This window comes from Zingiber officinale, chromosome 4A, assembly GCF_018446385.1.
Source record: "Zingiber officinale cultivar Zhangliang chromosome 4A, Zo_v1.1, whole genome shotgun sequence".
NCBI lineage: Eukaryota > Viridiplantae > Streptophyta > Magnoliopsida > Zingiberales > Zingiberaceae > Zingiber > Zingiber officinale.
This window is the reverse complement of record NC_055992.1, coordinates 142,942,737-142,962,102: the sequence shown is the minus strand read 5'-3', so window position 1 is coordinate 142,962,102 and position 19,366 is coordinate 142,942,737. Positions and strand designations below refer to the sequence as shown.

Here is a 19,366-nt window from a genome sequence, read left to right as displayed (position 1 = left end):
TCCATATATTATGTCTTTACTGTACTAAGATTAAAACCTTTCACCCGTTGTAATTCAAGTTTAGTATCTACTCCTTCATGTGTCACATCTATCAAAATAACATCATTGCAAACATGTACCACATTACCGTATCTTAAATGTGTCCATGATTAGTGTAAAAAGATAGGGACTTAGAATTAATTCTTGAAGTGAAATGCTCCGATTAATCTGCTTGAAGCCTTCTTTCTTGTCATTACATTATCATACATATTCTTAATTAGTTCAATATACGCTATGCTAGCACATCTCGTTTCTAGAATTCTCCATATAATTTCCCTTAAAACTTTATCAGAAGCTATTTCTAGGTCAATAAATACCGTGTGTAAGTCTTGTTTTTATTCTCAATACTTTTCAATTAGTTACCTCAAAAGATGTATTGCTTCTGTTGTCTATGCATAAATTTAAATTAATTTTTGTCACCGTGGTCTTCTTTTTTAGTCTTTTTTCTATTACTCTTTTCTAAAGTCTCATGGTATTACTTAAGAGTTTTAATGTACCTTTAGTTTGCATAATTTTTTATATCTCGTCCCTTCTTATATGAGAGAACTAGAGTATTTACCCTTCACTAATTAGATATTTTTGTGTTTTCAATATAACTTTGTAAATTATTCAGTATCTTATTTTCCTATGTATTTTCATACCTCTGTCGGAATATGTCCAACTAACTTTTCATTTTGCATCTCATTTAAAGCTTATTTTACTTTTGAAATTTGAATTTTATGAAAAAATTTAAATTTATATACTCATTTGATCTACTTAAATTATCTAAGATAAGTTGTTCACTTAAACCTTCATTAAAAAGTTTATAAAAATACCTTTTCCATCGTCTTTTTATTTTCTCATCTTTCAATAGTACCCTATTACATTCATGTTTAATACATCTTATTTGATAAGATCTCTATTCTATAAATATCCTTTTCCTTTCTTTGTATTCAATTTTCAATATAAGCATATGTTTCATTTTTTGATTCATTCACTCATTGCTTTCTTGACCACTATATACTTTTTAAAGTTTTCCTTCTTATTACAAGTGTATAATAGTTGTTCGTTTTTCCTTCCATTTCTCCTGTATTTTCTCATTCCATCACTAGGAGATTAAGATTCTTTACTTTGTAGTGTATGACCGTTGACTCATCGAGCACTCTAGGTTATTATTTTCAACTTTAATGTCATCTTATTTTAGGTCATATTCAAGACGTCGTGGATTTCTCTTTATACATATTCTCTTACCATCTCCTTAAATATGTTTTGTTTTCCATTCTAATTTCCACTATTTAATTTTAGGAGTTGTGCACATTTCCCTCAATTGATATTATGCTTGAGACACATATCCAACACTACTAACTTGTATTGGGTAGTTAAGTTTTCTCCAGGGATGACTTTACAAATCATTCTATCCTTATTCCTAACTATAAGAAAGTCAATTTGTGACTTATTATTTCTTCTTTTGAACGTGACCAAGTATTTTTTAGAAACATATTTGTTAGTTTAATGTTGTATGCTATTGCAAAATCTAATATAGTTTTTCTTTTCATTCCTTGTTTGAAACCCATTACCCTATCATACTCCTCATTTTTCAATCCGGCATGCCCATTTAGATCTCCACCTATTAAAATCATGTTGTTTGACGGAATATTTTGTAATACTGCATCTAGGTAGTCCTAAAATCTAGATTTAGTTTTTATCTCATCCTACTTAAGGTTCATATATGTTAATTACATTAATAGTTTCTTTCACCACCACTATTTTGAGAGTTATAATCGTATCTTCTTTTCTAACTACTCCTATTACTTTATTCTTGAGTGAACTATCCACAGTTATGCCTAGTCAATTTTTTATTTTACTTGTTCTTGTGTACTATAACTTAAATCTTGAATTCTCTATCATCTTTGCTTTCTACCCATTTTGTCTTTTGTACACACAATATTAATTATTTTCCTAATCATCATATCTACTACCTTCATGGTTTTATGGGTAAGTGTTCCTTAATTCAATATTTTAAATCTTAGACAATTAATTTTCTTATAATATTTTTTCTTAGTCAACTTGCGGTGTGAGAAGTCTTACATATTTGACATTACACTCAAATTGTCATGGAGTTGCAGCGATCATTGTTGATATGTTATGATCTGTAACGTGAACTCTTACATATTTAACACTACATGAGATGCCGAGACGCTATCCTACACGGAATTTTGAACAAAATATATTGTTGGACTTTGAGTGTCAAAAGCAAAAGGTAAAGAGATGAATGAACTCCTAGTAGCACGTTGAATACAATGATTGTCTCATATTATCATGTTGGTCACTGGAAAAATTACTAAGGAGGTTTGACTAAAACACCTTTATTTTTTTTTCAGTCATAAAAATAAAAAAGTAAGAGCATTAACGAACAAGTAGGAATATTATAAATCTAATGGTGGTTCTGTTTATCAATTTAACCACAGTATATATCATGAATTGCTTTGGTGAAAGTACTTCAATAAATCCTATACAAGATGGTTTTCTAATGGTCAGAATAACAATATGAGACTACCATTGTTTTTAATTTAATAAGTAAAATGTATAGCGTGTGTCAAAATGTACAAAATGAGGCTTTAGGAGCTATTCACGTCTGATGAAGTATCATATCAAAATAGACACCTAAAGATCTATACATGGAGTCGTATACCCTTGTCATCAAAGAAACTACGATTTCGGACCCTTCATACATAATGGATCATAGATGACAAGGCAAGATTATATGCTTTTGTCAAAGTCCTACTCCCACGATAATACCACCCGAAGACTCGCATCGCCCACCGTTAGGTGGACATCTCCTTACGCATGTTAAGCCAATCTTTGATCCTTCGACACAGCTCAACGATAAAAGAAGGGGGGGGGGGTGCTTAAAGAATAGGTGCTCTAGTGTCTCCATCACCCGAACACAAAAAGTGCAATGTTTGTTCTTCAGATAATCCTGTCGATCTCTAGTGGGAAGTCGACTCTGTGCTGGTATCCAAAAAGTAATGACCGGGTTGTAAGTAGATCCTTCACACTGTCCAGGTCCACGCCTTCTTAGGACTAGGCTCCCTGAAGAAGTCGTAAGCTCGGGTGACCCATCATCCTGTACAAACCAATTTGCCCGTCGTCGACGAGCAACCTCAATGACCCAGCATCCGCTAATATGAGATCTTGTATCTGTAACAGTCTTTGATCAGAGGGGATTCAAGTAGGTATGATGTACCCACTTGGTCTAGAGTGAATATTTGACTCCAGGGGTTCATTTGTGTCCTTTTTTTTATTCTGACCACTAAAAATGTGTTGTCCAATACATTTTGATATCTTTCTACCAGTTAAAATGGAAATATGAGACCATCATTATGCTCAAGTGCTCATAGGGGTTTATTCATTTGTTTACTTTTTAATTTTGACAATTGAATAGGACACATTTTGATGTTGACCATTGGAAAAGGTGTGTTTTGTACAAGTCATCAAAGTGTCTTGGATAAAACATTTTTATGGACTTCTAGTGGTCAAAATAAAAAGGTCATCAAGATACTTTGTCCAACAGTTCTCTTATCAATTGACTTTCAAGGTGTATTTGTCAAAACACATTAATTAAGATCGCCATCCGGTTTTTCAGGTTCTCAAGAGTTGATTTGTACCCTTGTTGATTTGACCACTAGGAGGTCATTAAAATATTTTTGGCATATGATTAAAGGGTGCACCTGATTCTTGGTATTCATAGAAAGTGTCTTTGGAATTTCCTGAATGCCTTTAAAACTTTGAAAAAATTATATTTGATAGGTCAAGGAAAATATCAAGCATTAGATGTCTCTTTTGATAAAGAGCCAAAATTATTGTGATGACTTTCTAGTTGTCAAAATCAATTAGGATACAAATTAATTCTTAGCATGAAGATTGAATGGTGATCTTATTTTGTTAATTTTGTCCAATTAAATTATTTTGATTAAAATACCTTAATATTCTTTTAGTGTTTAAAATTAAAATGAATGTACTCCTGAAAGTACTATAAATACAGTGGTGATTTCATACAACTAATAAAAATGTTAATGTGTTTTGGTTAAAACCTTGATGAGCATTCTAATAGTCATGTCAACAAGGACATGATTGGACTCCTATGAGCACCATAACTAAAATGGTCTTATATTATCATTTTTACCACTAGAAAGCTCATCAAAGCGTTTTTACTAAACACCCCAATCCTGGTTTGAAATCTTGTACTGTGTCGAGCGAAATTGTCGAAATGTATTGTTCTAGTAAATTACCGAAACTCGATACCACTTGGCATCAATGTTCAAAATCTCGAGTTGTGTCGTAGTTGGTTTTTGATAGGAAGATATTGCTCTAGTATTGTGTTGACGTTCTGATGCATAATGTTTGTGATAGATTGAAGGTTGAAGGAGGAAGGGGATGAAGCAAAGGAAGGAGACATTGTCAGTGCTGAGTGGTGTTGAGTTTCAGTTTGACCGTTCTTGGCATGGCTCAAGATTTATAACCATGCTCGACACAGACTTCTTATGCTTCAACTCCTTCTTCAACTCCAATCCATTACTGACACCATGCATCAAAAGATCGACACGATACCGAAACAATATTGTTCTAGTCAAAGATCGAAACTTCGGCATAGATCAAGATTTTGAATCTTGCCTCCGATGGTTAAAATTCATTAATAAGAGTATGAACGAACTCCTAGGAGCATCATGAATCATTGGTGATCTTGTATTTCCATTTTGGCCATTGGCAATGTCATCAAGATGTTATCTTTTTAATTGTTTTGTCGGATTAGTTGCTCAAGATGTTTGATATTCACTTGAACATAGTGAAAATAATTGAATCTCATGTAGATTCATTGAGAATGATTTTGAACTAGTTTATGGTCTATAAGAAGTAGAAGGCAATTTCTTGGGATTCTTGTAAAAGGTTGCAACTAGTTTGATAATAATCGAGTGATATAGTTATTTAGTCTTAAATAAGGAATTAGTTAGATATGATTCAAAACTAAGAACATATGAATTGGTATTTAAAGGAGGAAGACGAAAAGGACGTTGACCCACAATAAATGGAGAAATATTTAATGACATAGTCTATTCTCCTAGAATATGACACAGTTGGACCAATCTATTTGATTGTACCACTAAATTGGGATTTGTTTGTTGGGCTGGATTCTTTCTAAGAGTTTGACATTTGTATACAAGAATCTATTGATGATCTTCTGATGATCAAGATGATAACATATTGTATCTTTTTCAGAAAGATTATCAAGGTGGTTTGACTAAAACACCTAGGTGCTTTGGCTAAAACAAATCCAACTGTTGTTTGAATAGTTAAAATGGAAATATGATATATTATCATATTTAGATACTTACATGTGTTCATTCATGCCTTTACTTTTTTGATTTTAACCATTGGAAAAATTACCAAGGTGTTTTATTTAAGCCATCAAGGTACTTTGGACAAAGTACCTTGTTGCACTTTTAGTAATCACAATGAAAAGCTAATGGCATGAATGGATTTTTGAAAGCATCATGAATGCGATAGCGGTCTCATAGTGTCATACAAAGTGATTTGGTCAAAACTTTTTGATGACCTTACTAGTAGTTAAAATAAAAAAGTAAAGATATAAATGGAACTCTTTGGAGCACTATAAACACAATATTGAATATTATTATTTTGACTATTGTGGAAGCCTATCAATATATTTTCTTGTATAGGAAAATTCGTGTGTTTTTTTATTTTCACCATTGGATGGTTATTAAGGTATTGGCCAAAGCACCTTGATGACCTTTAAAAATTAAACATTGTCTAGTTATGCATTGAGTTAGAAATGGTAAATTTATTTTAAATTCCACTATCTAATTGTATATTCTTATAAAAATTGGAAATTCTTAGTTAAGAAAATTAGATGAGGGTGTCTTGAGTATTGGTGTAATATAGTACAATAAAATTTTATTCAATTATGTAGTGCTAGGGTTTTACTTTTTCAAGTTAATAGAATAAAAGTCATCTAAATTCATCTCCATATGCTTCAATGTGTGCCAAAATATGTTGTGTTAGCAACACACTGTGGCAAACATTCCAACCAATGATTGATAACTCCAACAGCCTATGATATTCTAAATCTCGATCTGAAATCTTAATTAGCAGATTTCTTGAAACTGAAAGATAGCTGGACATAATATCCAATTATGATAAAATTTGTAAAATGTTTGGTCTGTCAATAAAACAACAGTTGGAGAATGCTTTCAGTCATTATCCCCAAGAATGAAATATTTGTATCAGGCGAATGACATAATGCATGATTTCTCTTACTATATAGGTTTTATTCTAGAAGTTGTACTTGGAAAGGTCTTTGCTTTGAGGTCTCTGATGGTAAATTCTGACTCCCTCAACCTTTTTTCATGAATAATCAATAGAGTTCCACCTTCGTTTCCTAGTTTATAGTTGAACCTTCTTTCAGTTTAGTTATTTGGCCAGCCACTCAGTGCCAGAGGTAAATTAACTTGGATTTATTTGATTAGACTTTAAGCCTATCTAGAGGGAACTACAGCCTAGACTCCTATAACAAAGAGGTTTTTGTATTGAACTTCATTTGATATTCCTCTGTGCACTAGAATGATGGCCCGCCCTCAATGAGGCTTACATAAATGCTACTACTTCTGTTTATATTAGTCTTATGGGAATTGAAGGTAGGCTTGTTTTGTGTTTGCTATCCTGATTGACTTTATTTAATTGATCTTGTTATTACTTCTTTGTTGTTGATTGTTGAAGGTCTTTCTTTTTCTTTTCCAGTATAATGATAACAGTGGAAACCCCTATTCGGACGTGTATTGGCTTTCTGCTCTTGTCAAATCAATTGGCGAAGTTGAATTTGGTCAACAGGTTTGACTATGGCTTCTTTATATTTCTCATCTTACAAGTGCATGAAGAATGTCATTGCTTCTCAAGCCTTTTTCTTATTTTCTTAGAGAGTCTAATGTCAAAAGTACCATATATATTAAGGGAGTTGACTATAGTACGAGGAAATACAAGAGGCTACTAATCTTATGAGGACTGTTGGTAACTTGTATAAGGTAGCTAAAATTGAGGTTATAATTATGAACCTAGCGAAGTTTAGTACATATAATAAATTCTATGTAATTTCCCAGAATCTAGGATGGTAGAAAGATACTTCCGAGATTTCTCAAGTTAGGGAAAGGAGATTTTGTAAAATATTAGACACAACGGATGAAAATCAAAAGATGACAAGGATGAAAACATTTGTCCCCTTGAAGTTCAGTTCGAGGTTAAATAGTAGAATATCGGATGTATTTTTGCAAATAATTTGATGAGCACTTTAGTGTAAATAAAATTTTGGTGATTTATAGTTAATTTGGAATCATCGGTATATTTGTAATACAGTTGAATGAGTTTAAAGAAGCTTTAATGTGAATGAATATAGGTAATTTGTTCAAATGATATTACTATTAGAGTTTTGGAGATTAAGGTAATTTGGTCTAAGGTATGTAACAAAATTTTGAGAATTAAGATGTTTTAGTTATAGAGAATTTTTTTTAATGTGCTAATAAAAATAAGGTGAAATTTAATTTTGTTTTAATTATAAAATGATTGAGTTGATAAGCGCTATGGAATTTTTGGGAATACTTAGATAAGAATAATAGATGAAACACAAATCATCATATATTAATTAATATCTTGTTTGATTTTTTTGTCTTATACTTATTTTGGTCCAAATGATGAGAAAATTGTTTTAAGCTTTGGTTGTTCTTTCGAAACCATGGTGATAGGTGGATGAAAAGGTTTGGGTTTGAATTTTTTTTATTTTGTTATGTTTATGATTTGCATGGATAAACAACAATATGGTCTTATCCTACTAAGTGGGGTTAGCTATGTGGATCTTCCTACGCCATTGGACTCTATCCCTCACTATATCATCATTTATATTTAAATAAATTTTATTCTATTTTATCGTTGTTAATCTAATTTTCCTTGGTCTTACTCTTCCTTGTATATTGTGTGTATTTGTCATAATTTCATATTTATATGTTTGTACCATCTTAAATACATCTTTCGAAAATTTTCCAAAATAAGTGCAACCTAACTCTTTAGTATTCTCATTTCTTATTGTGTTCGTCTTCGTATGTTTGCACATCCATTTGAATATCCTCATCTCTTTAACTCATCTTTTGCTCGTGTACTCGAGTAATAGCCCAGTATTCATCTTCAGATAACATAGCACATCTAATCGTTATTTTGTAAAACTTTCTTTTAAGTTTTAGAAGTACATTACGATAAAAAAACATCCAACGCTCTCTTTTATTTTAACTATCTTGCTTTTATTCTATGTAAATCATCTCTCTTAAACCCTTTATCTTTTTGCAAAAATTATTCTAAATACTTAAAACCCTCAGTTACAAGTAACTCGTCATCTTTAATCGTAACTAAACTGTGATTTTACTAAACCTAAAATCTTTCACTTCTAGTATTTCCTATTATTCCTATTAAGCTTCGAGCTTAACATTTATTCCATGTGTCTCATCTACCAAAATAATATCATTTGCAAATAACATGCATAATGGTAAAAATATATGAACTTAGAGTTAATTCATAATGTAAACCTATATTTATCAAAAATACTTCGATTATTTCTCCTCGAATCTTCATTTTTATCATTACATTCTCTTATAAATTTTTAATTATTTCAATATACAGTATTCTAATACTTTTTTTTTTTAATTCTCTATATAATTTCTGTTGGAACTCTATTATAATTTTTTTAATCAATAAATACTATGTGTAAGTTTTGTTTTTTTTTTGATACTTTTTAATTAATTGTCTGAGAAGATATATAGCTTCTATTGTTGGTCTTTCAAGCATGAATTTAAATTAATTTTTTGTTATTGTAATATCCTTCCTTAGTCTTTTTTTTTCATCGCTATTTTTTAAAGTTTCATGATATGATTTGTTGGTTTAATGCCCTTATAATTTACATAATTTTATATGTCTCTTGTTTTTATACAGAAGACTAGAGTACTTATTCTCTATTGATTATGTATTTTTTTTCGTTTTCAAAATCAAGTTAAAAAATTTTATAAGTCATTCAATACCTTACTTCCTTGAGCACATCCATACCTCTATCATAATATCATATGGTCGAACCACTTTTTATGTTGCATTTCATTAAGTCTGTTCTACTTTTGAAGTTTGTTGTATCTGATAAACATTTAAATTACTACTTTTACCTATTTAAACTACCTAAGTTAAGTTATTAAAAGTTAATAAAAATGCCTCTTCTTTCATCGCGCTTTTATTTTATCATAATCTACTAGTACCTTATTGCATTCACTTTTAATGCATCTTTTTTGGGTAAGATCTCTTGTGCTTCTTTCTTTCGCTTCAGATGTTCTATAAATCTCCTTTTATCCTTTTGTATTTAGCTATTGATATAAACATTCAAAAGTTTGATTCTTAGCTTCGCTCATTGCTTTCATGTCCGTTTTCTGGCTATTGCATGTTTTTTTTAAAAAGTTTTCTCCGTTCTTACAAGCGTACAATAATTTATAGGCCGATCATTTTTTGTCATTTTCTCATATACTTTTTCATTTCATTATCAATATTTTTTATATGATGGTGCACGCCTTTTGATTCACCGAGTAATGACATGGATAGAAATAATAATATATAGTTAGTGCCTAAGTTAATGCAATGGTAAAAATTGTTGTGGTTTGAATCGCAGAAACAACCATGCTTTAAAATCTCGTGTCGCACCGATCAGCATGAGCGAAGCATTTTGTTCTGCCTTCCGACCAGTACGATGCACGGCTTACTTGACCGAGCTAGAGGGGTTTCGTGACCCCTCGACCACATAGAAGGGGTCTTGCGACCCTCTTAGTCGCATATGAACTATCTCATTACCTCCGTGGCCTCGGCAGAAGGGTTGTGCGACCTTGGCGGCCGCATCGAAGGGGTCGTGTGACCTCGACGGCTGTGTTAGAGGGGTCGTGCGATTTCCACACGAGCTATGTTTGTTGGGTTTGAGCATCCGCGGTTAATTTTAATTAAAACTTTAATAATTTCAATTAACTCCAAACTATAGTAGAGATAATCTAACTAAGTTTTATTAAACCCTAGTGGAATGATCACATTAATTTAATATATATATTATTTATTTTAATTCTAAAAATATATAATAAAATATATTTATTTATTCTATGTATTTTTTTTGTTTTTTAAATATTTTAGTTATATTTTTTCATTAATATATTTTATGTTAAAAAAAATATCGAAATCATATTGGTACCAAAATCGTATCGTTCCTGTCACAGACCAAAACTTTACAGTTCGAAATTTTCTAAATACAAGAGATCTATTGTGGTTTGACCCTTCTCCGGGACCCTGCATTGATACAAGCTTTATACACCGAGTTATTCTTTTTAGTTATAGCCTAATTCTCTGTTTACTTCAAGGTGTTGATTGAGGAAAGAAAAGAATCCATAGTGGAAAGAATTCCCTAGGGAAAAGAAAAGGAATCCTTCATTTGGTGAACTTATTTACTTCAACTAAGAAAGATGAATGCGCAATCCATTCTTACAACGAAAGAAAGAAAACTAAATAATATATTGTCTAAATTACCCTTTTTTATTTTTTATTTTTCATTTTTAGATAATTTTTTTAATTCTTTATTGAACTAAGAAAATATTAAATATATTTAGAATTATGTTCTCAATATCCAATATTTTATTTTATTGTTAAAAAATATGTTTATACTATCATAAAATTGTGATGCAAAAGAATAGACAATGCATTTTTAACATTCACATGATACAAGAGTTTCCATGACAAACACTACTGGAACAACAAGTGGAATAAAATGTTAGTTAGGTAAAGCTAGATGTCTTGAGAATGTTGTCATATATTAAATTCAAAATTCTCATACCATTATCATATATTAAAATAAAAAATTGTCAACAATAAACATTACTTGGAAATAATTCATAATTATTACAAAATTATTAGCAACTAAAAAATTAAACCAAATTTCATATGCTAATAATTACTAATAAGTCTATAATCCTATACTTTGAATGCCTATCCAAATCTTGTAAATTGTAATTATTCAAAATATCACAACTCAAAATTAGAAAGAAAACATCTTTAGAAGAGCAAGTCTCTTCTCCACTGGGCATCCTATAACAAGCATCATCTTCTCCTTATTCTCTCCTAGGAATAGATAGACATCAAGTATACTTTCGTATGGAACACTAACATAATCTAAATCGTTGTAGAGTTTCTCATTTAACTTTTGTTAACGAAATGACTTATTCTTGATAACTGAATTTAAATGGTCAATTGCAACAACCACCTCCTTGATACTTAAGTCAAGGGCTGAACTTTTCTTACTGCCATATGCATCAACAGATGCAATTTTTCTCTTCTTTAATCCCTTGACAAATGGTGAACTATCAAGGTCCATTTCTTCCTCTTGAATAATTTCGACATTTCTTTCAGCAGCAGTGGCAGCTCCTTAACCATTCGCTTTGTTATAAGTGAATAACTCAAACAACACCTCATAATGAGGTGCTTGGGTGTATCTCCACTTTTTAATTGATGGATTAGCCTAGATAAAAATAAAATTGGTCATAAACATAATAGTTATATAAACTGACAAAATATAACATCTAATATCTACCATTAATACTTACATCAATAAGTTGCTTCTAAACTTTTTCCTCAGACTCAAATCTCCTACTTTCATGCTGCCATTGAACTCTACTTGCATTCTTAAACAAATCATAATACGAATTAAAGTTAGCCTTCAATGTTGTCATTTTATTTTTAAATGGTCCTTCGTCAATGGAATTTTAGTCTTCTCATGGCAAATGATAACCATTTCTTTGTATGTAGTAGATGTGAAAGTGATACCTACTTGGTTGTCATTAACTTGTTGATCTAACATAACATATACAAAAATGTTATCCATTTCATCAGTCCACTTAATCATATCTTTTTTGACATGTTCGATCGTAGAACACATTTCTACTCGATACCTGCATCAAATTCACAAGTGACTATAAAAAAAAAATCAAATCTTATACATAGTTATAAACTCATGACATTCAACTATATAATATTGGATTAACAAGCATAATCAATACATAAAAAATAATATCCAATCGAACAACATCTAGTATTAAGATTTAACAATAACATGTTCAAACATCACATTATTAAAATTAAGCATATTAATTAATATGCTTCATCAAACTATTCTAATAATTTTCCCAATAAAACCAAATAAGTCTTTAGTTATTTTTTAATCCGATCACATAGCGTTAGCTATGTTATTCTTGATCATATTTCCTTGCCTTTAGTCATTGTCTTGTCTCTCGTTGCAACTTTCATTGTCATAATTTGTACTCAATTCATGATCCACTTCACTAATCAACCTCTCGTCTGGATCCACCCCCATTAAGAAATTATGAAGAATACAACATGCTAAGATAATGTTTGTGTGAATGTCAATTTCATAGTGAGGTTATGTTCCGCTAGCAATAATGGGAAACCTCTTCTTTAGAACTGTTGTGAGAAGCAAGGGTAGATAGGTCTTTTTATCTTTTGTTAATAAGTCCTCTTCTGCTCCAGGCCCGACGCTCCTCCTGCTCGCGAGAACTTTAAAAGCTCTCTCGATTGCATTGCAAAGAGATGTATGTCTAAGATTGAATAACTCTTTTGCATTTGTAGGGCTACATCTCAAGTCTTCCTTTAAGTGATAACGAATTCTTAAACCCGGAGTCAACTTTACCTACCAACATACAAAGGATATAGTTAATCATATTTACTTCCAAACATTGTCCACTAATGAATATTAATTGTAAACTAAATACCATGAGGAATTAATAATTTATCATGTCTAGATAGAGCATTTTTGATGATTCGAGAATCAGATGCAGTTCCTTCCCACCCAGATAAGATATATGTGAACTTTAAGTCGAAGGAGCATGCCGCCAACACATTCGTAGCTGGCCAATCCTTTCTTCCTCTATATTTAGGCACGTCTATATTAGATACCTTAACACGTATATGAGTTCCATCTAATGCACAAACACAATCCTACAATTATGAGACAATGAGCATATTTAGCTACAAAATACTTTACAAACCTTCTAAAATTCAAAATGATCAAAATAGTTGTTACCTTAAGTAAGGGAAGAATCTACCGCTACTCTGTATACGCGGAGGGATTTTAGATCCATTTGGTTTACTTTATAAATTCAGCATGAAGTCCAATAATGACTTGATCATGAAAATGATTATTGATAGTTCTTGTACTTTGACGAAAGAAAAAACTCATTCTCGATGCTTGACTTCATGACTAAGTAAATATAAAAACTTAGCAACCTTCTCTTCAACACTTGAATTCCTATTGACTATTACCCTTGTGTTATGCTTTAATAGTTCACACAAGCGAACAAAGTCATCCACACTTACCCAAAGAATGTTACGGCATGCCTCATTAGCTGGCATAAGGTTGTGCAACAAAATGCGTCGTGCATTATCTTTTTACTTGTTATTCTCCATTATACCTTTATCTACAGATTTATTCATATGGTTCAACATCATCCCAAGAATAACTATACAATTTCTGTTTAAGAAAACTTTATCATCTGAACTCTCATCTAGATTATCATTGTTCTCTTCATAGCAATCATTAACATTCAGATAATGTCCTTCACCATTATCCCACTCCATTTCATCAAATATGTGGAAAGATAAAAATAGACTACTATCATAAATCCAATGGCGCTGTTATAAAAAATATCATTAAATTGTTCATTATAATAGTTAGAGGTATCAAAACGAGTCGATAACAATGATGCCGATAATAACAACATCCTTTGAATAGACAATCCTAATCAACCTATATAAAAAAGCTCAAGAGGCAATTATCAAAAAATAAGGTTCCATTGGTTTTTTTCCCTACAATTGCAAGTGCATTACTCAATGACTTCTTCACTATAGAGACGGGACGAGGAGCGTCCATAAGATTGTTCCTGTTAAATTGGGGGTTGAGAGTGAGCTAGAAGGGGAAGAATAGTAGAATAGGCATTGAGAGCGCCCTCGTGCCATTTTAAACGCCAAAACTTCTACGACGCTAATATTGAATATGAGATGCTTTCATGTTCTCATCACTAAACATCTTCACACACTAACATACCAAGTAGACAACAACTAAGAGGAAAGGACCACTCTGGCTCAAGAAAAACCTAAGGATGATGATAATAAACACCAAGGGGCAAAATCGCAGTGGGATAAGAAAAAATCGCACAAAATTTAATTGAAAATTTAAACGAAAATAAAAATCAGTAAGATCCAAACTTATCGCAATCACAGAGCATGAAAACTCACACGAAGCAGTCGCTTAGCAATCGTAGAAATTTTGGAGCAGTAGTAGTTGTCGTGGAAGAGAAAAAGGTGTTGCAGTCGCAGAAGAGAAAAGGATGGATCATCGGAGGAGTCAACGAGTGAGGAGGAAGAAGAAGAAGAGTCCGCGGATGAGAAGGAAGAAGAAATCGACGATTCGGTGGAGACGGGTGAGGAGGAAGAGAGTCCGCGAGTGAGGACGAAGAAGAAAATCACGATTCGATAGAAGAGAAAAAGGAGGGGGCAGGGCTATTTACGTGATTTCCTTTTATTTACTTTTCTTTCCTTCATCTCTCGGTCCGATTCGGAGGGAATAAATTTTTCTAGTAATTTTATCCGCTGATAGAATATGATTTCCATCAGTTTTAAATTTTTAATCAAGTAAATAATAGAAAACTTTCCACGGTGGAAAGTTTTCCCTTATTTTAGTTTCCCTACCTTCAAATAAACAGAGGCTCAGTCATTAGCACTTTACAATTCTGGTGTCTAAGTTGAATATAAAAAGTTTTATGGAAGGTCCTTGGTGTAATTTACACATGATCTTAATAGTAGATATATTATGTAATATTTATATTATTTGTTTTTTTAGGGGAACGGTTAATATATAGATGAACTAAAGAGGCAATACAAGCACTAGATGCTTACAAAATGGTAGACATGAGTATGTACTTTGAGGAACATCCTCTCAACATTAGGCTCACATCCCTCAAAACAGCATCGGTTATGAGCTTGCCATAGGAGGAAAGTCATATAGGTGATCGCTAAGTAACATGCCTTCGCCACTCGTCCTTTTCCATGGATTTGCCTATGGAAAGCTCAAAATAGACTTGCCATCATGTGGATTTCAGATCTGATACCGATCCATCTGCGAACCCCAGTTGCATAGTGATTGCACATAGGAAGAAATGTGCTCATTGATCTCATCTTCTTGTTGACATGTGAACAGGTCTTGTCGGGTACATAAGGCATCTTGTCTGCTGTTCATAATCTTTCGTGTGCTAGCAGCTAGTAGGTGAAGCGGTGTTTGGGGAGGATACCAGACCGCCACACAGTCGATGCCCGATGCACCATAGGCCCCCTTGCCTGAAGAAAGCATACGTGTTTGCCGCGCCATGCTTGGCCGCGACAAACCAATCCAGGAGCAGCATGCTTGCAACTCTTGTGCCTCCTGCTCATCGAACTGGTTGGTCCCGGATCTTGACCAACCTTTTAATCAATGGTGAGTTCGAGCATTTGCCATTTGACAGAGCCCTTGAGATAATGGTGATGCAGCCATCTCATCCAACGCGAATTTGTCTTGCTTTGGATGTTCCAAAGTGTGCATAGCAGTACAATGTTCCATACTTGTAGATCTCGAATGTCATATCCGCCTTCATCTTTAAAGAGACACAAAGTGGCCTAAGCAATCGGTGGATGCTTTGTGGACCAAATAAAAGACCGACCGATATCGTATAGCTTGTCAATCACCCCAGAAGGCATGGGAAGGATGGATAACTAATAGCATTCGATTCCTTGCAACACCGATCGAACCAACTCTAGTCGCTCCGCATAAGAAAGGGTGTGCTTTGGCCATGCAGCAAGTTGCTTGGGACACCGCTTTAAGGAGAGATCTATAGTGAGCTATTCGAAGTTTCCCCGCGGCCAATAGAATACCGAGGTAATGAAAAGGGAAGGTACCCTCCTAAAACGCAGCAGCTCCTCTTTTGTGTGCTTATCTACACCAGCCATTACAAGTTGGACTTCAATGGATTAATCGTAGCCCCTCCATGTCACCAAAGTGCTCCAAACAGTCCGCTATCACTATGAGGGTGGATGAATCTGCCTTTGCAAACATCAAAAGGTTATCGACGTAGGCTAGATGAGTGACTTGAGCCTCCTTACACATCGGATGAAAGTGAAATGCTAGCTTCCTTGAGGCTTCCTTCAATTGCCTCGAGAATACCTCCAAACACAGTCCAAATAGCAGGGGGGAAAGGGGGTCACCTTGCCTTAAACCACGCCGCTTATAAAAGAATCCATGTAGACCACTGTTGAGACTAACGGAGTACGATACCGTGGTGACACACTCGTGGATCCAATCACAGTAACTGTTGAGGAAATCCATAACCAACAAGAGTTTCCATGAGAAAATCCCAATCCATGCATGCATCGAGGAGAAATCCGCTTGTGAACATATTTCGGTAAGAGCTTGTGCTAAATTGATATTCTTGCCGATAGAGCGATCTCGAACAAAAGACGCCAACAAACTCCCCATAACTCCACTTAGTCGCCTGGCCATAACCTTGGAGATCACCTTGTAGAATATCCTACAACCTGAGGTTGGCTTATAATCATTCACTCCCGGGGGATGAGCCAATTTTGGTACCAATGCTATCAAAGTGTGGTTCCATTGTTTGAGCAAATGACCATGCTGAAAAAACTCTAGCACTGTAGCAAGCAATGTTGTTAGAGGCGCGAAGCGCATCGAGGCGCAAAAGGGCTCTTAAAGCCCGAGGCACGTACCTCTTGAACATGAGATTGATTACTAAACTACTGACACACTCATATAATATGTCAAATATGATAACTATTAATATTTCATACACACAAATATCAAATATGACAAGCAAAACAACACCATGATAAAATTAATAAAAGTTTCAAACTTTTAAGTTTCAACTTTCTAATCTAAACTAACAAAGTTCATCAAAACAAGCGTAATAAGTCAAATTAATCATCAAGCTCAAGATAATCCTCATTGTTTTCTTCTTCATCTCTAAGTCTTAGAGATGAGTGTCATAGAGGAAGATGTATTTTCCTTCTCGACTTGTTTAGGTTTAGCATGTGAACTAGAGGCTATGGATGCAATATTTTTTCCTCTATTACAATATTCAGGTTCTTCAGCTCCACTAGTCCTAGCAACGACATCCCATGTCAAGTCATCACCTTCAAAAATCAACTCATCTTGTTCATTATCACATTCTCCATCCATACTACCAATCAACTATTCATTACTATCATCAATATCTGTCAAAGAGATGAGGTTAGTCTTATCACGTGCATCATACCGAAGTTTTAAGACACGATTATATTTCACAAATACCAAATCATTTAAGCGCTGCTGAGCTAGCTTATTTCTTTTTTTTGTTGTGAATCTATAAAATGTCAAAAATCACAATAAGTATAATAAAATAGCAAAGAATATTTTCTACTTATAAAAATAACATACTAATAGTATTATACATTTATACATTTATATTTATTATATACCTGCTCAAACACACTCCAATTGCGCTCATAGCCGGAAGCACTATAAGTGAGGCTAAGCACTTTAATAGCAAACTTTTGCAATTCTAGGATATTTGCTCCGTAACACTCCCACTATTCTACTAGAGATAATGCTCTTCTATATCTAATTGTCACATTCCTCCCAAATAGTCCTTCTGCCTTTCGATATATAGAGAGTTGGGTAGTGATTTTATTTTGCTCAGTAGCGCTTGAAACCAATCTCTCCATAGTTTCAGACAAACCATTCACCACTGCTCCACAGATATTTGTATCTGTGTATGAATAAAACTATTCTGGATTCAAATAATGTCTTGCAGCATGCAGAGGCCGATGAAGTTGGCATTCCCATCTCATATCAATGATCTCAAACACTTTTTTGTATTTCTCTTCTTTCTCCTTAAAGATTTTCATAATTATTTCTTTTGCCCTATCCATGACCTCATAAATATAGTCATTGCAGGTTTTCTTTTCCCATCAACCAGTCTCAGAACACGGATTAAAGAGTTATATATCTTTAAAATATGCACAACACTGCTCCAAACTCTAAGTGTGATGATGATTTTAGCTACCTTCTTCCCCGCCGCTTCTTTTGCCCATTTACTCTCTATCCCATCCTTTTAAATGAATATTTTTTTTCAATTTTGCTTCTATAGGTGCATCCTTTCAAGAGTGAGTAAAGCAGTAGCAAATCTTATGACACCCGCCTGATAAAGCTCTTTTTGTCTTGTGAATTGCCTCGGCGAACATAAATGCAAGCATTCACACTCATTGCCTTCTTCCATGTTGCTTTAAAATCAGGCAATTTCTCAATATCTTCTAAGATCAAGTCGACGCAGTGAGCAGCATAAGGAGTCCAATATAAGTGTGACCTTTTTGCTTTTAATAATTTTCCTACAAAAGAAGTTAGAAAACTAGATAAGTTTAACATATATAAGAAAAAACATATTGATAAGAAAGAATTAAATAAATTCTTACTAGCAAGCATATTGTTACTTGCATTATCCGTAACAACTTGAACAACATTTGCTTCTTACATGCTCCACAAATTGATCAAGCAATTGAAATATTTTCTCTTCAGTCTTTGCATAATCAAAAGCATCAACCGATTCGATGAAAACTAAACCTTTAGGAGAACTCACTAAAAAATTAATCAATGTCCTCTGCCTTTTGTCTGTCCACCCATCTGCCATCAAACTACAACCATACTTGGCCCATTCTATTTCACACGACTTAATGTAATCATTTGCCACACTATCAACAACCTTTTTGTAGAAAAGGAACCCGCACCTCATGATAACTAGTTCCTTTTAGATTTATACCATATTGGCCAACCAAGTCCAATATATTTTTGAAGGTTGAATAGTTAACAGCATTAAAAGGAATTGCCGCATCATACATCCACTCAGTTATGGTCATACAAGCTTTTTACCTCAATTTTTTCTTGTATACCTCATTTATCGTAGTTTGCCTCTCTTCACCCTTTTTACTTTCAATATTTTTTTTTTCACATTAGGAGCAAAATACGTATCCATTGGACCTATTTGTCTTGACCTTTTTTGCATATTCACTGATCTAGAATTTGTATTTGTACTTATAAGCAGCACAACTTTAGCTCCAATATCATCCATATCAATAT

General features: G+C 33.3%; 1 protein-coding gene across 3 annotated transcripts in view; it reads left to right on the top strand.

The window, feature by feature from the left end:
- Positions 1 to 19,366, top strand: part of LOC121971536 (transcription initiation factor TFIID subunit 2) — a 126,552-nt gene that overhangs the window by 87,721 nt on the left and 19,465 nt on the right. For all 3 annotated transcript variants that reach the window (XM_042522860.1, XM_042522858.1, XM_042522859.1), the window contains one exon: positions 6,835 to 6,924. In XM_042522860.1, the coding sequence (XP_042378794.1) occupies positions 6,835 to 6,924 (90 nt within the window). The remainder of the gene's footprint in view (positions 1 to 6,834; positions 6,925 to 19,366) is intronic.